Source organism: Ictidomys tridecemlineatus, chromosome 3 (genome assembly GCF_052094955.1).
Source record: "Ictidomys tridecemlineatus isolate mIctTri1 chromosome 3, mIctTri1.hap1, whole genome shotgun sequence".
NCBI lineage: Eukaryota > Metazoa > Chordata > Mammalia > Rodentia > Sciuridae > Ictidomys > Ictidomys tridecemlineatus.
In genome coordinates, this window is record NC_135479.1 from 5,112,872 (window position 1) to 5,136,806 (window position 23,935).

Here is a 23,935-nt window from a genome sequence, read left to right on the forward strand (position 1 = left end):
TCCAGGAAGTCCTCCACCGAATTGAAGACCTTGAGAAGCAAATCAAAGATCGAGATGAAGTCCTGGTAATATGAGCGAGCTCTGGGGAAAACGCTCTCTGGGCTGGGGGGCTGTCCTCAGACTGGCTTCACTCTAGGACTGGGCCCCAGAGCAGGGTGGTGCCCCTGGATTGAGGGGGAAATCCTTTCCATCCCTGACCATGAATTGGGAACTCACAAGGGACAAAGAACTGGCTGCCCAAGACTGGTTGGTCACTTGAAGGATGGTGAATTCTTCCTGGGGCTAGGGCTGTGGATGGATCCACACATCCTGTTCCTAAGCCGTCCGTCCTACGATTAGGGGTAATGTGTGTAAGTGTACTATTGTTATTGTCAGGAACAAATAAACTGGAAGCTGGGTTCCGTTCCTGGTGCAGAAGAAGCCACCATGGTCACCTGGGAAGAGCTGGAGCAAGCCATCACTGACGGCTGGAAAGGCTCACAAATGGTGAAAAACTGGGGTCCCTGGTGGTGGTCTTGGGTGTGGCTCCCCAGAACCTCTCTTTGTACCAAGAATGGGATTCTGCCGTGTGCATGTCTATCCTTTATTTCACAAGTTCCATATTATAGACAAATATTTCCCCCAATTTTATAAGGAGTGCTCCCAGGTGACATATGTGTGAAGAGCGTAAATTGCTAGAAATGGAAATGTGCCTTTGAGTTTGGCTGGCTATTGCCAGATTGTCTTCCAAGGGTGTTGTTCCAGCCTAGATTCCCACGAGCAGCATAGGAGAGAAGTTATTTCATGACACCCCCACCCCCATCCCAAGTGTCAGTCCTCGATGTTTGGAACTTTGCCAATGGGTTAGGTGGAAACAGTACCCACTTGATTGTTTTCATAGCTTTTGTAGTTTTTCGAGCTGTCCCGAAATGCACAAGTCCCTTCACTGTTCATGGAACAGGGTGACCAACCCTGGAAATAATACCCTTGCAGGAGGCCCCTTGCTGATGGTGACCTCTGCATATGGGCATGTGGCCATCTGTTCTGGTTCTATGCACGGGAAGACCAAATCATTTTCAAACCCTCAACCTCTCTTCACCTGGATATTTTCAAACAGCCCCCGCAGACCAGGATCAGCTACTCCTTTGGTCTCCATGCTCTCTGTCCCCCAACTCTGCAAGTGGTCTCCTCAAACCAGATCCCCTGAGGTACCCACAGAAGTGAGTGAAGCAGGAGCCTTTTGGCGCCTCCCAGTGGCCACCTAGAGAATACCAAATACCATCTGGATGCCTCAGGCATCCTGCCAATCTCCAAGACTGTTTTCTGAGTTCCTTGCCCATCCTCAGAGGAAACAGCTTCAGAAAGAGTTGCCAGAGGGAGCTGGGAATGTGGCTCTGTTGTGGAGCAGTTTCCTGGTATGCATGAGGTCCTGGGTTTTATCCCCAGCACCAAAAAAAAAAAAAAAAAAAAGTAAATGGAGTTCCTTGGAAAAAGGTGGCTTTTTAATTTTTTTTTTTATTTTAAAGAAACTGTCTCAAAAATTTAAAAAGGACCAGAAATGTAGCCCAGTGGTAGAGCCCCTGAGCTCAATCCCCAGTACCACAAAGAAATAAAGTTGAAGCTTTATCAGCCGGGTACCACTACCATGGTGCTTTAGCAAGCAACACATTTCCTCAGGGTAACAGCAGAGGTCACCCCAAGACTTAAGCATAATTATACACCTTCAGAGATTTTTACTTTTTCAGAGACAAGGAAACATCCATTTTTGTCTTTTGTTTTGTTACTACGGATTGAACCTAAGGGCACTTAACCACTGATCCACATCTTCAATACCACTCCCCACCCCTTTTTTTGAGACAGAGTCTCACTAAATTGCTGAGGCTGTCCTTGAACTTGTGATCCTCCTGTCTCAGCATCTTGAGTTGCTGGGATCACAGGCATGTCCCACTGTACCCAGCCAAGAGTATATTGTAATGGCAGCTGGGCAGTTCTTCATGACTTTGTGTACCACAGGATGATGGTGATGATAAGGTGATGCTCCTTCTCCACTTCCTACTTTTTTCTTCATGATAAGAAAGAATAAGAGTTACTGGGCTGGGTGTGGTGGTGCACACCTGTAATCCCAGCAACTTGGGAGGCCAAGGCAGAAGGATCACAATTTTGAGGCCAGCCTCAGCAATTTAGAGAGGACCTAAGCAATTTAGTGAGATCCTGTCTCAAAATAAAAAGAGCTGAGGATGTGGCTTAGTGCTTCAGTGTCCCAGTTTCAATACCCAGTGACAATAAAATAAAATAAAATAAATCTTGTTAACTAGGAAAATCCAACCCCAGAGCATAGTCAATACCTGCTTAATAAAGGTCTGAACATATAGTCAGTGCAGAGCCCTTGCCTGGCATATGCAAGGCCCTGGATATGACCCAGCACCACAAACCCAAATAAAACAACCTATTTTTAAGATGAGACCAAGCTTCTTCAGTTTCCTGTAACCACGACAATAAATCCAGATGACAGCTCAATCCTGAGGGAGAGGTCAGAATTGTTGGATCATTTTCCAGCCACCCTTTTACTAGGTCCAATGACCTGGAGCCAAGTGCTCCCGTGCAGAAATGGTATGCCCGAGGTAAGGACCTCTTCTCTATGAAGCTCTGGTGGCCTGACAGGCTGAATAAAGCAGAAAGCAAAAACAGGGAGTCATGTTCACAGCCTCTATGGAGGACAAGGCCACAGAAAAAGTTTAACACCATGGACAAGTTTAAAATGGCCAGAAATGACATTGTTCTTTCTAATCATCTTGAGAAACCCAAAGTCCAAATTTCCCAGGTGCTTGGAGGCAAAAACTGGAAGGCAGGACAGACAAAGGTGGGCACTGGGGCTGGGTGGGACTTTGCCTTCCAGGACTTGCCAGATATGAGCTACTAGATTGTAAAGTAATATTTCCACATTAACAGAGTCAAGATCTTGAGTAAAACCACCTATTATGTATTTTGAGAATATTGAGGATTTGGGAGCTTATAAATGGGTGTAGCTGGAAGTGTGATTCCTGAAGCAGGGAATTAGGTGAGAAAATGTTTATTTTGGACCAATGTTTTGAGTCAAATTGTATTTATCCTAAGTCCATTCTTCTCTGTCCACCTGCTGGGTTGGGATCAACATTTGGATATCTCCGGCTTTGGGACCCAAAGCCCCGTGGAGGAATTCAGAAAGGTGCTTCATAAAATCAACTTGATCTTAACTGGGCAAAGTGAATACATCTGATGTCATGGCACCTCCCAGGAAAACAGAAATAAGAATTTTGTATTGTACTGTGGTCACGGAAATTGCAGGTTGTCGGGGCTGGAGTCTTTGTTAAAACAGTCAGGATGCAGCCCCAGTGTGGGAGGGACGGCTAGACACATTCAGGCTTGGGGAGCGTCACACATCCTAATTGCTCAGGAGCCCCAGCCTAACAGGTGAACAGAGAAAGAGGGCTCTGTAGAAATGTATCTCGGTTCAGACCAGACTACACCCACTGACTCTGAGATGAACATTGGTGGAACCAGGATGTGTCTTAAGAGTTGGTGGCATTTCATCATTAATTGGAACTGTTTTCTCTTTCCTATTGGTACCTAAAATAATGGTGCTTTTAAAAATATTACCATCATAGATTTAGTGGAACAGAGATGGCAGGGAGAGATGAGCCTGGGTCAGAAGGTGAGACAGAGAGCATTAATGTTCTAGGTGGAGGGTGGCTGCTGTCTCTGACTCTGCATCCTTGACGTGGAGTGCCAGGGGAAGGGACTGAACCGCAGAAGGTGTTTCTGGTCTCCAGGATTCCTTTCCGGGAAGAGCCTGTACAATTGTTGATTGTTCATTTGGATACTTAAAGGACAAGTCTCAAGAGTGGTCTGCATTCGGTCATCAGCACTTGCCCCCAGTGCCCTCAGAAATGAAATGGTCTCATCTGATGCCCTTAATAAGAACTGAACCAGCTCTTCTAGGACCTCATTCCCCGCCCCCAATCTCTGTAGCTGTTGCACCATTTTTCCAGGATTTCAAAGTGTTCTATAGAACCATGACTTTGGTTTTAGTCACTGGATGTGGGGCGGCTGAGTAATAGCTCCAAGGATGTCTGTCATAATCCACAGAACCTGGACATGCCATCTGCCATGGCAAAGGGACTTTGCAGATGTGGTGAAGGGAAAGATGTTGAGGGTAGGAGATTCTCCTGGTCATGAAGGGAGTCCAGTGATATCATCACCAGGGTCCTTATAAGAAGGAAGCAGAAGGAGATAGCCCTATAGGAGAGAAGGTGATATGGCCAAAGCCAAGGACCCCTGGCAACTGTTAGAAGCTGAAAGAGGATTTTCCCTTGGAGCCTCTGGAAGGAACCAGCCCTATTGACCGGCACCTTGACTTTTGCTAGTCAAGTTGGACTTCTGACCTCCAGAATGATAACATTTTTATGTTGTTTTAAGCCACCAAGTTTGTGGGTCCTTTGTTACAGCAGCTGTAGGATACTCATACATACCTTATCCTCCAGAGGCAGTATATACAGTGTACCTGAATTTTTTGCTGCCATTTTCCTGTTATTTTTGTTTCTGAAATTTGGATGAAAACCTGGACACAGTCTGCCACATCTGCTTCTGGAGTGTTTTTCTGACACTGGTAATGTGTTGGGTGTCTCTGAAAGGTTTACTTTTGAAAGTCTTTCCATGCTGCCATTTCCTTTCTGCTTTATTTGCAGTGATTGGTTTGTAGCCTTTCTAAGGCCTTTTAGGTATTTTCTACACCCCCTTTCACTTCTTCTTTAATCCATGGTATATTTGGAAATCTGCATTTTTTCTAAATATTTGAGGATTTTTCAAGGATATTTCTGTCACTGGTTTCTGATTTATGCACTTGAAATGTTTTAAAGTTATTATCTACCTCTGTGACCATTTTATGTGAACTTAAGGAGAAATATATCTTCTGCTATTTGGGGTGAAATATTCTACAAATGTCAATCAGATCAAACAGGTTGATGGTGTTATTTAAGTCTTTTATATATATTAGGGTTAAACTGTCCTTTCAAAACAAGTCTTGAGATCCTACACCCCAGGACCTGCAAACATGGCCATATTTGGAAATAGGAGCTTTGCAGATGATGAAGTTCAGATGAAGACATTACGGTGGACCCTAACCCAATACGACTACGTCTTTATAAAAGGGGAGATCTGGATAGAACAGTCATGAACCAAGGGAAGATGATGTGATGATAAGAGAAAGAAAGGCTGGAGGCTATAAGGCACTGGGAGAGAAGAGGAGACCTCCCTCACAGCCTCAGATGGAACTAGTCCCGCTCATTATTGCATTTCAGACTTCTAGACTCCAGAACTTCGAGACAAGAAATTTCTACTCTTAAAGGTTATGGGACTTGCTATGGTAACCCTATGAAACATGCAGTGTTCTTACCCGACTTCTAACCAGGGGTATTGAAATCCCTGACTGGGGCTTCATCCACCACCTCCTGTAATTGGTGGCTCTGTTAGGTGCACAAACATTTAGAACAAATGTCTTTCTTGGGGGGTGCAGGGGAGTACATGGGATTGAATTCATGAGCATTCGACCACTGAGCTAGGGTCTGAGTTGCTTAGCGCCTCATTAAATTGCTGAGGCTGGCTTCGAACTTGCAATCCTCCTGCTTCCACCTCCCGAGCCACTGGGATTACAGGTGTGTGCCACCACGCCCTGCCCAGATGTCTTTTTGATGGATTGATCTCTTTATATTAAGGAATTGCTTTTTTTTTTTTTTTTTTTGGTGCTGGGGATTAAATCCAGGGCCAAGCATGCTAATAAGCACCTGTTCTACCACTGAACTACACACCCTCCCTCCCACCTTCTTCTTTTTTAAAAAATTTATTTTTTAGTTATAGTTGGACACAATGCCTTTATTTATTTTTATATGGTGCATGGGATTGAACCCAGGGCCTCACGCACAAGTGTTCTACCACTAAGCCACAGCTCCAGCCCCAGTAATTACCTTCTAATACTAATAATAGTCTTAGCTTTGAAATCAGTTTTGTCTAATATTAATATTGTGATTTCATTTTTTTATAACAAGTGGTTTTTAAAAGATTTTTTTGATCCATTTGTTTCTCTGTCCCTCTTTTCTGCCCCTTTTGAACTGAGTATTTTTCATTCCATTTTACCTTCTTTGTTGTCTGACTAGCTGTAACTTTAGGTTTATAGAATACATTTTTTGTGTGTGTGTGTGGTACTGGGGATCAAAGCCTTGTAATGTACATTTCTTTGTCTCTAGTAATAAATTTGTCTTAAAGCCTATTTTGTCTGATATTAGTATAGCCACTTTTTTTGGCTACTATAATGCATCCCCCCCTCCTTGTTTTTCTTTTGGTGCTGGAGATGGAACCCAGGGGTGTCTTACCACTGAGCCATACCCTCAGCCCTTTTCTTTTCTTTTTTTTTTTTAAAGAGAGAGAGGGAGAGAGAGAGAGAATTTTTTTTAATATTTATTTTTTAGTTTTCGGCGGACACAACATCTTTGTTTGTATGTGGTGCTGAGGATCGAACCCGGGCTGCACGCATGCCAGGCGAGCGCGCTACCACTTGAGCCACATCCCCAGCCCCAGCCCTTTTCATTTTTTATTTTGAGACAGGATCTTGCTAAGTTTTTGAGGCTGGCCTCAAACTCCTCCTTCCTCAGCTTCCTGAGTCACTGGGATTACAGTGGGTGCCACGGTGTCCCAGCCTGTGGACAGCTTTTATTTCCCATGGGGTGTCACCCGCTGCCTCCTTGCAGCCCTCTTCCCAGCGAGCACTCCACCACACTCTGCTTGGTTCTGCAGCGTACACCTCCTTTTCTCTGCTGTTTTAAGATTACCTCTACATCACTGCTTTGGTGTGCCATGGCATGTCATGGTCTTCTGTGCTTGAGTACATTGAGCTTCTTGTATCTCTGGGTTTATAGTTTTCATCAAGTGTGGGAAGTTTTGGACCATTCTTCAAATCTTTTTTTCCTCTTCCGTCTCCCTCTTCTCCTTCAGGAACTCCAATGTGTGTGTGTGTGTGTGTGTGTGTGTGTGTGTGTGTGTATGCATGCGCACATGCACATGCACACGCACATGCACGCACACATTTACCTAATAGCTCACTGATGCTTTTTCATTTTGTAATTTTTATTTCTCATTTGGTTTCAGATAGTTTCTGTTGTTATATCTCCAGATATAGCAACAGAAACTATATTTTGGCAAACTTTTCCTCTGTGATGCCTAACCTGTAATTAATCTCATCCAGTTATTTTTCATCTCAGACTTTAATTCAATTCAGATTGTTTTTAAAATATCCTCCAGCTGGGCTCAGTGGTACACAACTGTAATCTCCGGTGACTCGTGAGTCTAAAGCAGGAGGATCATAAATTTGAGGCCAGCCTCAGCAGTTTAGCAAGCCCCTGTTTCAAAATATAAAATAAGATAAAATTTTAAAAATTTAAATGGGCTGGGGCTGTAGCTCAGTAGCAGAGCACTTGCCTAACATATGCAAGTTCCTGAGTTCAATCACTGGCACCACCAAAAATACAAAAAAATTTCCATGTCTCTATTTACCTTGTTGAACATAACAACTAATAGCTGTGTTCATTGTTTTAGTATCCTTTCCTGCTAATTCTAGTCCCTGGGTCACTGTGGGGTGGTTTCAATCAACTGAACCGTCTCCTCATTAAGGGTCATGTTTTTATGTCTGTTTACATGCCTGGTCATCTTTGATTGCTTGCTAGTCACTGTGAATTTTCTTGGTGGGATGCTGAATATTTTTATAATCCCTCACCATAATGCAGTTATTTAAAAACAGTTTGATCCTCTCAGCTCTTGTTTTAGATTTGTGAGGTGGGTCCGTAGCAGTGTTCGGTCTGGGGTGGACTGTTGTCTACCTCAGAGGCAACCCTTTTCTGAGAACACTGCCCTGTGCCCCTTGAATGATGAGTTTTTCCAAACTGACTGGTCAAAGCAGGCACCTCCTCAGCCCCGAAGACTCTGGGCCCTGTTCTCCTAGCTGTGCGAGGTTGGTTGGTACTCCTCACCTGGATCCTTTCTGTGCTGGCTGCATTTCTCTTCCTGCTGATACTCTGTCCTGTGGACCTGAGTTGCCTCCGTCTCTACTCTGGGAATCCTGTAGGCTCCATCTCAGCCTCCTCCCTGCACTGCAGCCACTCCATAGTCTCAGGAATTTTCTATTTCTTCATTACCTGTTACCCTTGTTTGAAAAACCACTATTTCATAGTTATGACTTTTCAATGTTTAAGTTTTGGCTGTTACAGGTGAGAGGGTAAATTCAGTCTCTGTTACGCCCTCTTGGCTAAAAATGGAAATATTCCATCATTAATTTTGAGTGGGCTCATAGTATTTCACCACCTGGGTCTGCCCCAAGTATGGATAATCTCTCGCCTGAGCAGGGCTGCAGGCTCCGTTTTGTACATACCTCCTGGCATCTGTGTGACAGTCCATAGAGAAAATCCCTTTCTGTGGAGTTCCGACCCAAGGCTTGGATCCTTTACAGTTTGGTTTGCTCATCTCCAGTGTGCACCTCTACCATCAGCAATGGGCCAATAACTGGGCAGACTTTAGATTTTAAATTTACAAGTGACTTCCATCCTTTATTCGTGACTCAGTAAGAGCCTGGAGGATCACTTGTATTTGTAGTTTCCCATCTTTTATGAAGAAAATTGCATGTTAAGATGCCATTTACACAGGTGCAGTCTCAAAAACCTGATAACCTTTAAGAATGTTAAAGTCTTGGGGCTGGGGCTGGGGCTCAGTGGTAGAGCATTTGCCTTGAATGTGTGAGGCACTGGGTTCGATTCTCAGCACCATGTATAAATAAAAAATAAAGGTTTGTCAACAAGTAAAATAAATAAAATTTTTAAAAAAGAATGTGAAAGTCTTTATGTCCAACTTAGCTTTTAGGACCAGATAGTTTTTCTCATTAAGGGCTTTAAGTCACCAGAGTTAGATATCCCAGATCTCCTTCCTTTTGACTCTTGCAGTATTTTTGACTTGAAGTTATTGACTTTCTTCTTCTAGGGCTTAGGCCAAATGGGACTTCCTAAGCGCAGAGGGCCATCTGCTTTAACATTGAGTGATCAGGCTCCTAGTCTAGCCTCTGTGAAGCATCCAAGTTCTGACCAGGTTCAGGATTCCACTGGTGGCCTAGATCAGTCATCAGAATCCAGTGGATACCCTTCTGAAGATGCTGCCCTCAGGGGACGAAGCAGGGGTCCCTCTACTACTAGATTCCTTGGAAGGGCCCGTGATGAAGCTGGCATGTCAAAACCCCGCCAAGCTACATCCCAGTTAAAAGCAGAGCCAGAGCGCCGCAGAGGTAGAGAGACCTCAACACGTCCAAGAAGAGATGAACGAGATGCACGCCCTGGCCCATCGCAACAGGACTTACCCTCAGCCAGAGATCAGCATTATGCATATCCAGATCAGCGCCGTGGGGCACGTGTCAGCCAAGACGAAGTCTATGCAAGGCCAGATCAGCAAAGCATGGGACTACCTGGCACAGTGTTGCCATATGCTAGCACTTATCCACATGGTGTGGTGCCGCTTCATGAGAGTCAGCTTGGTGAGCCACCACCTGAAATATACTATCAGGGCTTGGTACCACTTGGCATGGATCAGCATGGTGTTGTGCCACCTTTAGTACCTGGCAGAGGTCAACAAAGATTGGAACTACCTGGTATAGACCAAGTTGATATGGCCTATCGGTATGGCATGATACTTCCTGACACAGATCAACTCAGTATGGAACAGGCCGGCATACGTGAGCGTGATATGGGACTACTTGGCATGGATCAGCAAGGACTGATACCCGCTGGCTTGGGTCAGCAACAACTGGTACTGCCTGGAATAGATCAACAAGGATTGCTTCTACCTCTCACAGATCAGTATGATTTGATATCACCTGGTTTGATGCAAGTTGGTAGAGATCAACAAGGTTTGCTACAGCCCACTTTGGAAGCACCTGGCTTCATACAACCTGGCACCAAGCAGTATGATTTCATCCAGCCTGGGAGAGATCAACCTGGCTTGGTGCAGCCTGGAATGGTTCATCCTGGTTTAGTGCAAACTGATTCAGGGCAGCGTGGTCTGGTGCAGCCTCGTGCAGATCAGGGTGGTTTGGTACCACCTGGGACAGACCAACAAGGTTTGGTGCAACTTGGCAGAGGTCGGCGTGATTTGGTCTGGCCTGGTCCACATAGGCTTGGTTTGGCACCTCCTGGAACAGCTCAGCCTGGCTTTGTCCAACCTGGTGTATATCCACATGATCTGGTGCCACCTGGTGCAGGTCAGCTTGATGTGGTGCCACCTGGTACAGATCAGCGTGGTGTAGTGCAACGTGCCAGAGATCAGCGTGGGTTAGTCCATCCTGGAGTAGATCAGTATGGTCTGGTACAACTAGGGGAACTGCCTAATGACTGGGTGCAGCCTGGTGCATTTCCACCTGGTTTGGTGCAGCCTGCTGCAGAGCCATATCATTTGGTCCAACCTGATATAGGTCAGCATGGTTTGGCCCAGCCTGGCATAGATCTGCAAGGTTTGGTGCAGCCAGGAGTGGATCAGCATGGTTTGATATCACCTGATACAGTTCAGCATGATTTGGTACAGCCTGGGATGAGTCAGCAAGGCATGGTGCCACCTGATATGGGTCATCGTGGCATGCTGCCACCCCGCATGGGTCCACGTGGCTTGGTGCCACATGACATGGGTCACCGTGGCTTGGTGCCACCCAGCGTGGGTCCACGTGGCTTGGTGCCATCCAGTGTGGATCAACCTAGCATAGTGCCACCAGGTGTGGATCAGCCTGGCTTGGTGCCACCTGCCAAGGATCAGCATGGTATAGTGCCACCCGCCGTGGAAAAGCCTGGCTTGGTGCCACCTGGTGCGGCTCAGCGTGGCACGGTGCCACATGGTGTGGGTAAGCCTGGCATGGTGCCACCCAGCATAGATAAGCCTGGCATGGATCAGCCTGGCATGGTGCAACCTGCTAAGGATCAGCGTGGTATAGTGCCACCTGCCATGGATAAGCCTGGTATGGGTCAGCCTGGCTTGGTGACACCTGACAAGGACCAGCATGGTATAGTGCCACCTGCCGTGGATAAGCCTGGCTTGGTGCCACCGAGTGTGGATCAGCGTGGCACAGTGCCACGTGAGATGGGTAAGCCTGGCATGGTACCACCCACCTTGGATAAGCCTGGCATAGTGTCAACCACCCTGGGTAAGCCTAGCATGGTACCACCCGGCATGGACCAGCCTGGCATGGTGCCACCTGATGTGGATCAGCGTAGCATGGTGCCCCTCGGCGTGGATCAGCATGGCTTGGTGCCACCCGGTGTGGATCAGCCTGGCTTGGTGTCACCTAGCATATATCAGCGTGGCATGGTGCCCCCTGGCATGGATCAGCGTGGCATGGTGCCCCCTGGTGTGTATCAGCGTGGCATGGTGCCACCTAGCATGGATCAGCATGGCTTTGTGCCACCCGGTGTGGATCAGGGTACTATAGTAGTACCACCTGGTGTGGATAAGCCTGGCTTGGTGTCACCTAGCGTGTATCAGCGTGGCATGGTGCCCCCTGGCATGCATCAGCGTGGCATGGTGCCCCCTGGTGTGTATCAGCGTGGCATGGTGCCACCTGGTGTGGATCAGGGTGCTGCTATACCACCTGGCATGTATCATCATGGCATGGCACCACCTGGCATGGATCAGCATGGCTTTGTGCCACCTGGTGTGGATCATGGTGCTGTAGTACCACCCAGTGTGGATCAGGGTACTGTAGTAGTATCTCCTGACAAAGATCAACATGGCCTGGTGCCAGCTGGTGTGGATCAGCGTGGTTTGATGTCCCCTGGCATGGATCAGGGTGCTGTGGTAACAACTGGCATGGATCAAAGTGGCTTAGAGCCCCCTGGCATGGATCAGCATGCTATGATGCCCTCTGGCCTGGATCAGGGTGCTATAGTACCATCTGGTGTGGATCAGCATGGGTTGGTGTACCCTGGCATGGATCAGTATGGTTTTGTGACACGTGGTGTGGATCAGCATGGGTTAATGTCCCCTGGCATAGATCAGCGTGGCTTGGTGCCACATGGTGTGGATCAGCGTGCTGTAGTACCACCTGTCATGGATCAGCGTGGGTTCGTGCCCCCTGGCATGGATCAGCGTGGCTTGGTGCCACGTGGAGCGGATCAGCGTGCTGTAGTACCACATCTCATGGATCAGCGTGGGTTGGTGCCCCCTGGCATGGATCGGCGTGGCTTGGTGCCACGTGGCGTGGATCAGCATGGCTTAGTGCCACGTGGCGTGGATCGTCGTGCTGTAGTACCTCCAGGTGTGGATCAGCGTGGCTTGGTGCCCCCTGGCATGTATCAACGTGCTGTCGTACCACCGGGTATGGGTCAGCATGGTTTCATGCCACCTGGTGTGGATCAGCGTGGATTAGTGCCCCCTGGGATGGATCAGCGTGCTGTAGTACCATCGGGTGTGGATCAGCATGGCGTGGTACCAACTGGTGTGGATAAGCGTGCTGTAGTGCCACCAGGTGTGGATCAGCATGGCTTGGTACAACCTGGTGTGGATCAGCGTGGCTTGATGCTAACTGGAGAGGATCAGCGTGGCCTGGTGCCCCATGGCATGGAGCAGCGTGCTGTAGTGCTACCGGGTATGGATCAGCGTGGGTTGGTGGCCTCTGGAGTGGATCAGAGTGGGTTGGTGCCCCATGGAGTGGATCAGCGTGCTGTAGCGCCACCAGGTGTGGATCAGCGTGGCTTGGTGCCACCTGACATGGGTCAGCACGGGTTGGTGCCCACTGGCGTGGATCAGCGTGCTATAGAGCCACCAGGTATGGATCAGCGTGGCTTGGTGCCACGTGGTGTGGATAAGAGTGGGTTGGTGCCCCCTGGCATGGATCAGCGTGCTGTAGCACCAGCACGTGTGGATCAGCGTGGCTTGGTGCCCCCAGGCATGGATCAGCAGGCTGTAGTGCCAGTAGGTGTGGATCAGCGTGGCTTGGTGCCACCTGGCGTGGATCAGCGTGGGTTGGTGCCCACTGGCATGGATCAGCGTGCTGTAGTGCCACCAGGTGTGGATCAGCGTGGCTTGGTGCCACGTGGCGTGGATCAGCATGGCTTAGTGCCCCCTGGAGTGGATCAGCGTGCTGAAGCACCAGCAGCTGTGGATCAGCGTGGCTTGGTACCACCTGGCATGGATCAGCGTGGATTGGTGCCCCCTGGCAAGGATCAGCGTGGCTTGGTGCCACCAGGTGTGGATCAGCGTGGGTTGGTGCCCACTGGCGTGGATCAGCGTAGCTTGGTACCTCCTGGCATAGATCAGGGTGCTGTAGCACCACCAGGTGTGGACCAGCGTGGCTTTGTGCCACCTGGCGTGGATCAGCATAACTTGTTGCCACCTGTTGTGGATCAGCGTGGGTTGGTGCCCACTGGTGTAGATCAGCGTGCTGTAGCGCCACCAGGTGTGGATCAGCGTGGCTTGGTGCCCCCTGGCGTGGATCAGCATGGGTTGGTGCCCACTGGCATAGATCAGCTTGCTGTAGTGCCACCAGGTGTGGATCAGCGTGGCTTGGTGCCTCCTGGCGTGGATCAGCGTGCTGCAGCACCACCAGGTGTGGATCAGCGTGGCTTGGTGCCTCCTGGCGTGGATCAGCGTGCTGCAGCGCCACCAGGTGTGGGTCAGCGTGGCTTAGTGCCACGTGGTGTGGATCAGCATGCTCTAGCACCACCAAGTGTAGATCAGCGTGGCTTAGTGCCACCTGGCGTACATCAGCATGGCTTGGTGCCTCCTGGCGTGGATCAGCATGCTGCAGCGCCACCAGGTGTGGATCAGCGTGGCCTGGTGCCATCTGGTGTGGATCAGCGTGCTATAGCGCCAACAGGTGTGGATCAGCGTGGCTTGGTGCCACCTGGCGTGGATCAGCATGGGTTGGTGCCCACTGGCATGGATCAGCATGCTGTAGCACCAACAGGTGTGGATCAGCGTGGCTTGGTGCCACCTGGCGTGGATCGGCGTGCTGCAGCGCCATCAGGTGTGGATCAGCATGCTGTAGCGCCACCAGGTGTGGATCAGCGTGGCTTGGTGCCACCTGGTGTGGATTGGCATGCTGCAGCGCCATCAGGTGTGGATCAGCGTGCTGTAGCGCCACCAGGTGTGGATCAGCGTGGCTTGGTGCCACCTGGTGTGGATCAGCGTGGGTTGGTGCCCACTGGCATGGATCAGCGTGCTGTAGCACCACCAGGTGTGGATCAGCATGGCTTGGTGCCACCTGGCGTGGATCGGCGTGTTGCAGCGCCACCAGGTGTGGATCAGCGTGGCTTGGTGCCACCTGGTGTGGATCGGCGTGCTGCAGCACCATCAGGTGTGGATCAGCGTGCTGTAGCGCCACCAGGTGTGGATCAGCGTGGCTTGGTACCACCTGGTGTGGATCAGCGTGGGTTGGTGCCCACTGGCATGGATCAGCGTGCTGTAGCACCACCAGGTGTGGATCAGCGTGGCTTGGTGCCACCTGGCATGGATCAGCGTGCTGTAGCGCCACCAGGTGTGGATCAGCGTGGCTTGGTGCCACCTGGCATGGATCAGCGTGCTGTAGCGCCACCAGGTGTGGATCAGCGTGGCTTGGTGCCACCTGGTGTGGATCAGCGTGGGTTGGTGCCCACTGGCATGGATCAGCATGCTGTAGCACCACCAGGTGTGGACCAGCGTGGGTTGGTGCCACCTGGCGTGGATCGGCGTGCTGCAATGGCATCAGGTGTGGATCAGCGTGCTGTAGCGCCACCAGGTGTGGATCAGCGTGGCTTGGTGCCACCTGGTGTGGATCGGCGTGCTGCAGCGCCATCAGGTGTGGATCAGCGTGCTGTAGCGCCACCAGGTGTGGATCAGCGTGGCTTGGTGCCACCTGGTGTGGATCAGCGTGGGTTGGTGCCCACTGGCATGGATCAGCATGCTGTAGCACCACCAGGTGTGGATCAGCGTGGCTTGGTGCCACCTGGCGTGGATCGGCGTGCTGCAGCGCCATCAGGTGTGGATCAGCGTGCTGTAGCGCCACCAGGTGTGGATCAGCGTGGCTTGGTGCCACCTGGTGTGGATCGGCGTGCTGCAGCGCCATCAGGTGTGGATAAGCGTGCTGTAGCGCCACCAGGTGTGGATCAGCGTGGCTTGGTGCCACCTGGCGTGGATCAGCGTGGGTTGGTGCCCACTGGCATGGATCAGCGTGCTGTAGCACCACCAGGTGTGGATCAGCGTGGCTTGGTGCCACCTGGTGTGGATCGGCGTGCTGCAGCGCCATCAAGTGTGGATCAGCGTGGCTTCGTAACACCTAGTGTGGATCAGCGTGGCTTGGTGCCTCCTGGCATGGATCAGCGTGTTGTAGTGCGACCGGGTGTGGATCACCGTGGGTTAGTGGCCTCTGGAGTGGATCAGCGTGGGTTGGTGACCCCTGGAGTGGATCAACGTGCTATAGTGCCACCAGGTATGGATCAACGTGGCTTGGTGCCACCTGGTGTGGATCAGCGTGCTGTAGCACCACTAGTTGAGGACCAGCGTGGCTTGGTGCCACTTGGCATGGATCAGCGTGGGTTGGTGCCCACTGGTGTGGATCAGCGTGCTGTAGCACCACCAGTTGAGGACCAGCGTGGCTTGGTGCCACTTGGCATGGATCAGCGTGGGTTGGTGCCCACTGGTGTGGATCAGCGTGGTGTTGCACCACTAGGTGTGGAACAGCCTGGCTTGGTGCTACCTGGCATGGATAAGCGTGGGTTGGTGCCCACTAGTGTAGATCAGCATGCTGTAGCGCCACCAGGTGTGGATCAGCGTGGCTTGGTGCCACGTGGCGTGGATCAGCGTGGGTTTGTGCCCACTGGTTTGGATCAGCGTGCAATAGCGCCACCAGGTGTGGATCAGCGTGGCTTGGTGCCGCCTGGCATGGATCAGCGTGCTGTAGCACCAGCACGTGTAGATCAGCTTGGTTTGGTGCCACCTGGCGTGGATCAGCGTGGGTTGGTGCCCACTGGTGTAGATCAGCGTGCTATAGCGCCACCAGGTGTGGATCAGCATGGCTTGGTGACACCTGGCGTGCATCAGCATGGCTTGGTGCCGCCTGGCATGGATCAGCGTGCTGTAGCACCAGCACGTGTAGATCAGCTTGGTTTGGTGCCACCTGGCGTGGATCAGCGTGGGTTGGTGCCCACTGGTGTAGATCAGCGTGCTATAGCGCCACCAGGTGTGGATCAGCGTGGCTTGGTGACACCTGGCGTGGATCAGCGTGGATTGATGCCCACTAACATCGATCAGCGTGCTGTAGCACCAACAGGTGTGGATCAGCATGCTGTAGCGCCAACAGGTGTGGATCAGCGTGGCTTGGTGCCACTTGGCATGGATCAGCGTGGGATGGTGCCCACTGGTGTGGATCAGCGTGCTGTAGTGCCACCAGGTGTGGATCAGCGTGGCTTGGTGACACCTGGCATGGATCAGAGTGGGTTGGTGCCCACTGGCATGGATCAGCGTGCTATAGCGCCAACAGTTATGGATCAGCATGCTGAGGTGCCAACAGGTGTGGATCAGCGTGGCTTGGTGCCACCTGGTGTGGATCAGCGTGGCTTGGTGTCCACTGGCATAGATCAGCGTGCTGTAGCACCACCAGGTGTGGATCAGCATGGCTTGGTGGTACCTGGCGTGGATCAGCGTGGATTGGTGCCCACTGGCATGGATCAGCGTGCTATAGCGCCAACAGGTGTGGATCAGCGTGGCTTGGTGATACCTGGCGTGGATCAGCATGGATTGGTGCCCACTGGCATGGATCAGCATGCTATAGCGCCAACAGGTGTGGATCAGCGTGGCTTGGTGCCACCAGGTGTGGATCAGCGTGGATTGGTGCCCACTGGTATGGATCAGCGTGCTGTAGCACCACCAGGTGTGGATCAGCGTGGCTTGGTGATACCTGGTGTGGATCAGCGTGGGTTGGCGCCCACTGGCGTTGATCAGCATGCTGTAGCACCACCAGGTGTGGATCAGCGTGGCTTGGTGCCACCTGGCATGGATCAGCATGGGTTGGTGCCCACAGGCATCGATCAGCGTGCTGTAGCACCAACAGGTGTAGATCAGCGTGGCTTGGTGCCACCTGGCATGGATGAGAGTGGGTTGGTGCCCACTGGTGTGGATCAGCGTGCTGAGGCGTCAACAGGTGTGTATCAGCGTGGCTTGGTGCCACCTGGCGTGGATCAGCGTGGGTTGGTGCCCACTGGCATGGATCAGCGTGCTGTAGCACCACCAGGTGTGGATCAGCGTGGCTTTTTGCCACCTGGCTTGGATCAGCGTGGGTTGGTGCCCACTGGTGTGGATCAGCATGCTGTAGCCCCATTAGCTGTGGATCAGCGTGGCTTGGTAGCAACTGGCATGGATCAGCGTGGGATGGTGCCCACTGGAGTGGATCAGCATGCTGTAGCGCTTCCAGGTGTGGATCAGCGTGGCTTGGTGCCACCTGGTGTGCATAAGCATGCGTTGGTGCCCAGTGGCAGAGATCAGCGTGGGTTGGTGCCCACTGGTGTGGATCACCGTGCTGTAGCACCAACAGGTGATGACCAGCGTGGCTTGGTACCACCTGGCGTGGATCAGCGTAGGTTGGTGCCCACTGGCATGGATCAGCGTGCTATAGCACCAACAGGTGTGGATCAGCGTGGCTTGGTGCCACCTGGTGTGGATCAGCGTGCTGTAGCGCCAACAGGTGTGGTTCAGCGTGGATTGGTGCCACCTGGTGTGTATCAGCGTGGGTTTGTGCCTACTGGCGTGGATCAGCGTGCTGTAGTGCCACCAGGTGTGGATCAGCGTGGATTGGTGGCACCTGGCATGGATCAGCGTGCTATAGCACCACCAGGTGTGGACCAGCGTGGGTTGGTGCCACCTGGCGTGGATCAGCGTGGGTTGGTGCCCAGTGGCATGGATCAGCGTGCTATAGCGCCAACAGGTGTGGATCAGCGTGCTGTAGCGCCAACAGGTGTGGTTCAGCGTGGATTGGTGCCAACTGGCATGGATCAGCATGGGTTTGTGCCTACTGGTGTGGGTCAGCATGCTGTAGCACCACCAGGAGTGTTTCAGCGTGGATTGGTGCCACCTGGTGTGTATCAGCGTGGATTTGTGCCCCCTGGCATGGATCAGCGTGCTATAGCACCACCAGGTGTGGATCAGCGTGGTTTGGTGCCACCTGGCATGGATCAGCGTGGCTTGGTGCCACCTGATATGGGTCAGCAAGCTATAGCACCAACAGGTGTGGATCAGCATGGTTTGGTGGCCACTGGCGTGGATCAGCGTGCTGTAGTGCCAACAGGTGTGGATCAGCGTGGCTTGGTGCCACCTGGTATGGATCAACATGCTGTAGCACCAACAGGTGTGGATCAACGTGATTTGGTGGCCACTGGCGTGGATCAGCGTGCTGTAGTGCCAACAGGTGTGGATCAGCGTGGCTTGGTGCCACCTGGTATGGATCAACGTGCTGTAACACCAACAGGTGTGGATCAACGTGGCTTGGTGCCACCTGGTATGGATCAACGTGCTGTAGCACCAACAGGTGTGGATCAACGTGGCTTGGTGCCACCTGGCATGTATCAGCGTGCTGTTGCGCCAACAAGTGTGGATCAGCATGGCTTGATGCCACCTGGTATGGATCAGCGTGCTGTAGTGCCACCAGGTGTGGGTCAGCGTGGCTTGGTGCCACCTGGCATGGATCAGCGTGGGCTGGTGCCCACTGGTGTGGATCAGCGTGGTTTGGTTCCCACTGGTGTAGATCAGTTTGTTGTAGCACCACCAGGTGTCTATCAGCGTGGCTTGGTGTCACCTGGTGTGGATCAACGTGGGTTGGTGCCCACTAGCGTGGATCAGCGTACTGTAGTGCCACTAGGTGTGGATCAGCGTGGCTTGGTGCCACCTGGTGTGGATCAGCGTGGGTTGGTGCCCACTAGCATGGATCAGCGTGCTGTAGGACCACCAGGTATGATTCTGCGTGGCTTGGTGCCACCTGGTGTAGATCAACGTGGGTTGGTGCCCACTGGCGTGGATCTGCATGCTGTAGCGCCAATAGGTGTGGATCAGCGTGGCTTAGTGCCACCTGGTGTGGATCAGCATGGGTTGGTTCCCACTGGCATTGATCAGCGTGCTGTAGCTCCACTAGGTGTGGATCAGCGTGCTGTTGCGCCACTAGGTGTGGATCAGCGTGGGTTGGTGCCCACTGGCGTGGATCAGCGTGCTGTAGCACCACCAGGTGTTGACCAGCGTGGGTTGGTGCCACCTGGTGTTGACCAGCGTGGGTTGGTGCCACCTGGTGTGGACCAGCGTGAGTTGGTGCCAACTGGTGTGGACCAGCGTGAGTTGGTGCCACCTGGCATGGATCAGCGTGCTGTACCACCAACAGGTGTGGATCAGCGTGGCTTGGTGCCACCTGGCATGGATCAGCGTGGGTTGGTGCCCACTGGCGTAGATCAGCGTGCTATAGCGCCAACAGGTATGGATCAGCGTGGTTTGGTGCCACCTGGTGTGGATCAGCGTGCTGTAGCGCCACCAGGTGTGGATCAGCGTGGTTTGTTGACACCTGGCGTGGATCAGCGTGGGTTGGTGCCCCCTGGTGTAGATCAGCGTGCTGTAGCGCCACCAGGTGTAGATCAGCGTGGCTTGGTGCTACCTGGCATGGATCAGCGTGGGTTGGTGCCGAGTGGTGTGGATCAGCATGGGTTGGTGCCGAGTGGTGTGGATCAGCGTGCTCTAATGCCAACAGGTGTGGATCAGCGTGGCTTGGTTCCACCTGGTGTGGATCAGCGTGCTATAGCGCCACAAGGTGTGGATCTGCGTGGCTTGGTGCCAGCTGGTGTAGATCAGCGTGGGTTGGTGCCCCCTGGTGTGGATCAGCATGCTGTAGCGCCAACAGGTATGGATCAGCGTGGCTTGGTGCCACCTGGCATGGATCAGCATGGGTTAGTGCCCACTGGCGTGGATCAGAGTGCTGTAGTGCCACCAGGTGTGGGTCAGCGTGGGTTGGTACCACCTGGCATGGATCAGCGTGGGTTGGTGCCCACTGGAGTGGATCAGCGTGCTGAAGCACCATCAGGTGTCTATCAGCGTGGCTTGGCACCACCTGTAGTGGATCAGCGTGGCTTGTTGTCCCCTGGCGTGGATCTACGTGCTGTAGCACCAACTGATGTGGATCAGCGTGGTTTGGTGCCGTCTGGTGTGGATCAGCGTGGCTTTGTGCCCCCTGGCATGGAAAAGCGTGCTGAAGTACAACCTGGTATGGATCAGCGTGGCTTGGTGCCACCTGGAGTGGATCAGCATGGCTTGGTGCCACCTGATGTGGATCAGCGTGGGTTGGCGCCCCCTGGCATGGATCAGCGTGCTGTAGTACCACCTGGTGTGGATCAGCGTGGCTTGATGCCACCTGATGTGGATCAGCGTGGGTTGGTGCCCTCTGGGATGGCTCAGCGTGCTGTAGTGCCACCAGGTGTGGGTCAGCGTGGCTTGGTGGCACCTGGTGTGGATCAGCGTGGCTTTGTGCCTCGTGGCGTGGAAAAGCGTGCTATAGTACTACCTGGTGTGGGTCAGCGTGGCTTGGTGCCACCTGGTGTGGATGAGCGTGGGTTGGTGCCCTCTGGGATGGCTCAGCGTGCTGTAGTACCACCTGGTGTGGATCAGCGTGGCTTGATGCCACCTGATGTGGATCAGCGTGGGTTGGTGCCCTCTGGGATGGCTCAGCGTGCTGTAGTGCCACCAGGTGTGGGTCAGCGTGGCTTGGTGGCACCTGGTGTGGATCAGCGTGGCTTTGTGCCTCGTGGCGTGGAAAAGCGTGCTATAGTACTACCTGGTGTGGGTCAGCGTGGCTTGGTGCCACCTGGTGTGGATGAGCGTGGGTTGGTGCCCTCTGGGATGGCTCAGCGTGCTGTAGTACCACCAGGTGTGGATCAGCGTGGCTTGGTGGCACCTGGTTTGGATCAGCGTGGCTTCGTGCCTCGTGGCATGGTAAAGCGTGCTGTAGTACCATCTGGTGTGGGTCAGCGTGGCTTAGTGCTACCCGGTGTGGATCAGCGTGGCTTGGTGCCACCTGATGTTGATCAGCATGGCTTGGTGCCTCCTGTCATGGATCAGCGTGCTGTAGTACCACCTGGTGTGGATCAGCGTGGCTTGTTTCCACCTGATGTGGATCAACGTGGGTTGGTGCCCCCTGGCATGGATCAGCTTGCAGTAGTACCACCAGGTATGGATCAGCGTGGCTTGGTGCCACCTGGTGTGGATCAACGTGAGTTGGTGCCCCCTGTCATGGACCAGCGTACTTTAGTACCACCAGGTGTGGATCAGCGTAGCTTGGTGCCACATGATGTAGATCAGCGTGGTTTGTTGCCCCCTGGCATGGACCAGCTGGCAGTAGTACCACCAGGTGTGGATCAGAGTGGCTTGGTGCCACCTGGTGTGGATCAGCGTGGGTTGGTACCCCCTGGCATGGATCAACGTGCTGTAGAACCACCTGGTATAGATCAGCCAGGCTTGGTGCCACCTGGCATGGACCAAATTGCTGGAGTACCACCTAGAATGGATCAGCGTGGCTTGGTACCACGTGGCATGGATCAGCATGGGTTAGTGCCTCCTGGCGTGGATCAGCGTGTGTTGGTGCCCCCTGGCATGGATCAGCGTGGGTTGGTGCCTCCTGGTGTAGATCAACGTCGCTTGGTTCCACGTGGCGTGGATCAGCGTTCTGTAGTACCACCTGGCATGTATCCACGTGGGTTGGTGCCCCCTGGCATGGATCAGCGTGGTTTGGTGCCACGTAGCATGGATCAGCATGGGTTGGTGCCACGTGGCATAGATCAACATGCTGTAATACCTCCTGGCATGTATCCACGTGGGTGGGTGCCCCCTGGCATGGATCAGCATGGTATATTACCACCTAGTGTGGATCAGCGTGCTGTATTACTACCATCTGGTGTGGATCAGCGTGGCATGGTGCTCCCTGGCATGGATCAGGGTGCTTTAATACTACCTGGCATGGATCAACGTGGGTTGGTACCCCCTGGCATGGATCAACGTGCTGTAGTAATATCTGGTGTAGATCAGCGTGGCTTGGTCCCACCTGGTATGGATCAACGTGCAGTAGTACCACCTGGTGTTGGTCAGCATGGCTTGGTGACACCTGGCGTGGATCAGGGTGCTGTAGTGCCTCCTGGTGTGGATCAGGGTGCTGTAGCGCCCCCCAGAGAGTATAGGGGTGCTACAGCACCCCCTGGTGCAGATCAGGGTGCTATAGCACCCCCTGATGTGGATCAGCATGGCCTGGTACCACCTGGCGTGGGTCAGCGTGGCTTGGTGCAACCTGGGATGGTTCAGCATGGCTTTGTGCCATATGGTATGGATCAACGTGGTTTGGTCCAGCTTGGTACAGGGCAGCCTGGAATGGGTCAGCGTGTTTTGTTACAACCTAGTACAGGGCCACGTGGCTTGGTTCAACCTGGTGCATACATGTCTGGCTTAGCTCAACCTGGTTTGGTCCAACCTGATGCTTATCTACCTGGTGTTTTCCAACCTGGTGCATATCCTGGCAGTTTGGCTCAAGCTGGTACATATCCTGGTGGTTTGGCTCAAGCTGGTGCATATCCTGGCAGTTTGGCCCAAGCTAGTGCATATCCACATGGTGTGGTGCAACCTAGAATGGATCAACGTGGTTTGAGACAACCCAGTGCTGACTGGCAAGGCTTGATGGCATCAGGCACAGAACCTCGTGGCTTTCCAACATTCCAGAGAGATCCTCAGGGTTTGAGATCACTTCGCCCATATCCACCTGGTGTGGGACCTTCTGGCCGAAAGCCACGTGGCCAGGTTTCATCACTGTTACCCAGTCGAGGTTTGGCATCACCAATTATAGACCAGAGGGGTTTGGCACCACCAGAAACCTATCAGCAAAGTTTGATGCATCCTGGCCTAGAGCAGCAGGACCAAGCCCCAGATCAACAGCTTTCGGTATCATCTGGGCCAGATCAGCCAGAACAGGTGTACCCAAGTGCAGTTCAGCCAGATAGAGCATATTCTGTCTCTGCCTCTGGTGGTCCAGATTATGAGGGTATTGGTCCACATGATCAGGAATATTTGGATCTACGCAGAACAAGTGATTTACAGCAACCTAGGCGACCTGCCCAGGCCGCCTCTGTCCAAGAAGTTCCCTCTTCGGTGAGTCAAGAAGACTCCGAGAGGAGTGAGGTCCAGAGTGAGCGACATGATTCACTGGAGAAACTGGCCCCCAACTTCCCCATAGCGGTGGAAACGTTTCGTCTGATGGGAGAGATGATCGGTCTCTATGTGGAGCTAAAGGAGAGAATAAAGGATCTGGATGAGGAGAAAGCTGGCCAGACTGACTTGGAGAAGATAGAGTACCTACTCGCACAGATGGGTGGGTACCACTTGTGGGGTGTGGGGGAGGAGAGGGCACTGTTTTCACTCTAAGTCGGTGGCATCCTTTCCTTCCCCTGGCCACAACTACAGGCGTAGCGTCCCTCTCAGACCTTCTGGGCTCCACAGGCCTTCAGGGTCCAAATGAACAGGTCGGGCAAAGGCTGGGCCAGGCCAGCGGGACTGATGGGGCCTAGGAGAGGGATGAAGAGTGCCTCTTCTGCCTCTGTCAGTCCTCCTGGAGAGCAGCTGGGGGAGGTGTCGGGAGGGTCGGGAGAGAATGCTGAGGACTGAACTTAACACTTGCTGAGGGCTGAGGGTGTTGCTAAGTAGAAGAGTGCTTGTCTGGCTTATGCCAGGCTCTGGGTTCCATCTCCAGCACAGGAGGAAAAATGGTCCAATCCCAAGCTTAGGTTCCAGGGAGTAATTAAGATATTAGTCGTGGGTCAGTGGGCGGGTTTCTATGGGTGCAAGACAACCCTCTTCCTTCTTTCCTCATCTCCTC

The 23,935-nt window shown here is 52.7% G+C and overlaps 1 protein-coding gene across 1 annotated transcript in view; it reads left to right on the forward strand.

Annotated features, from left to right (window-relative positions):
- Positions 1-637: 637 nt before the first annotated feature.
- LOC101974577 (uncharacterized) overlaps positions 638-23,935 on the forward strand; it is a 35,274-nt gene continuing 11,976 nt past the window's right edge. The window contains exon 1 of the mRNA XM_078040981.1: positions 638-23,431. Coding sequence (XP_077897107.1) covers positions 9,046-23,431 — 14,386 coding nt within the window. The 5' untranslated portion in view covers positions 638-9,045. The remainder of the gene's footprint in view (positions 23,432-23,935) is intronic.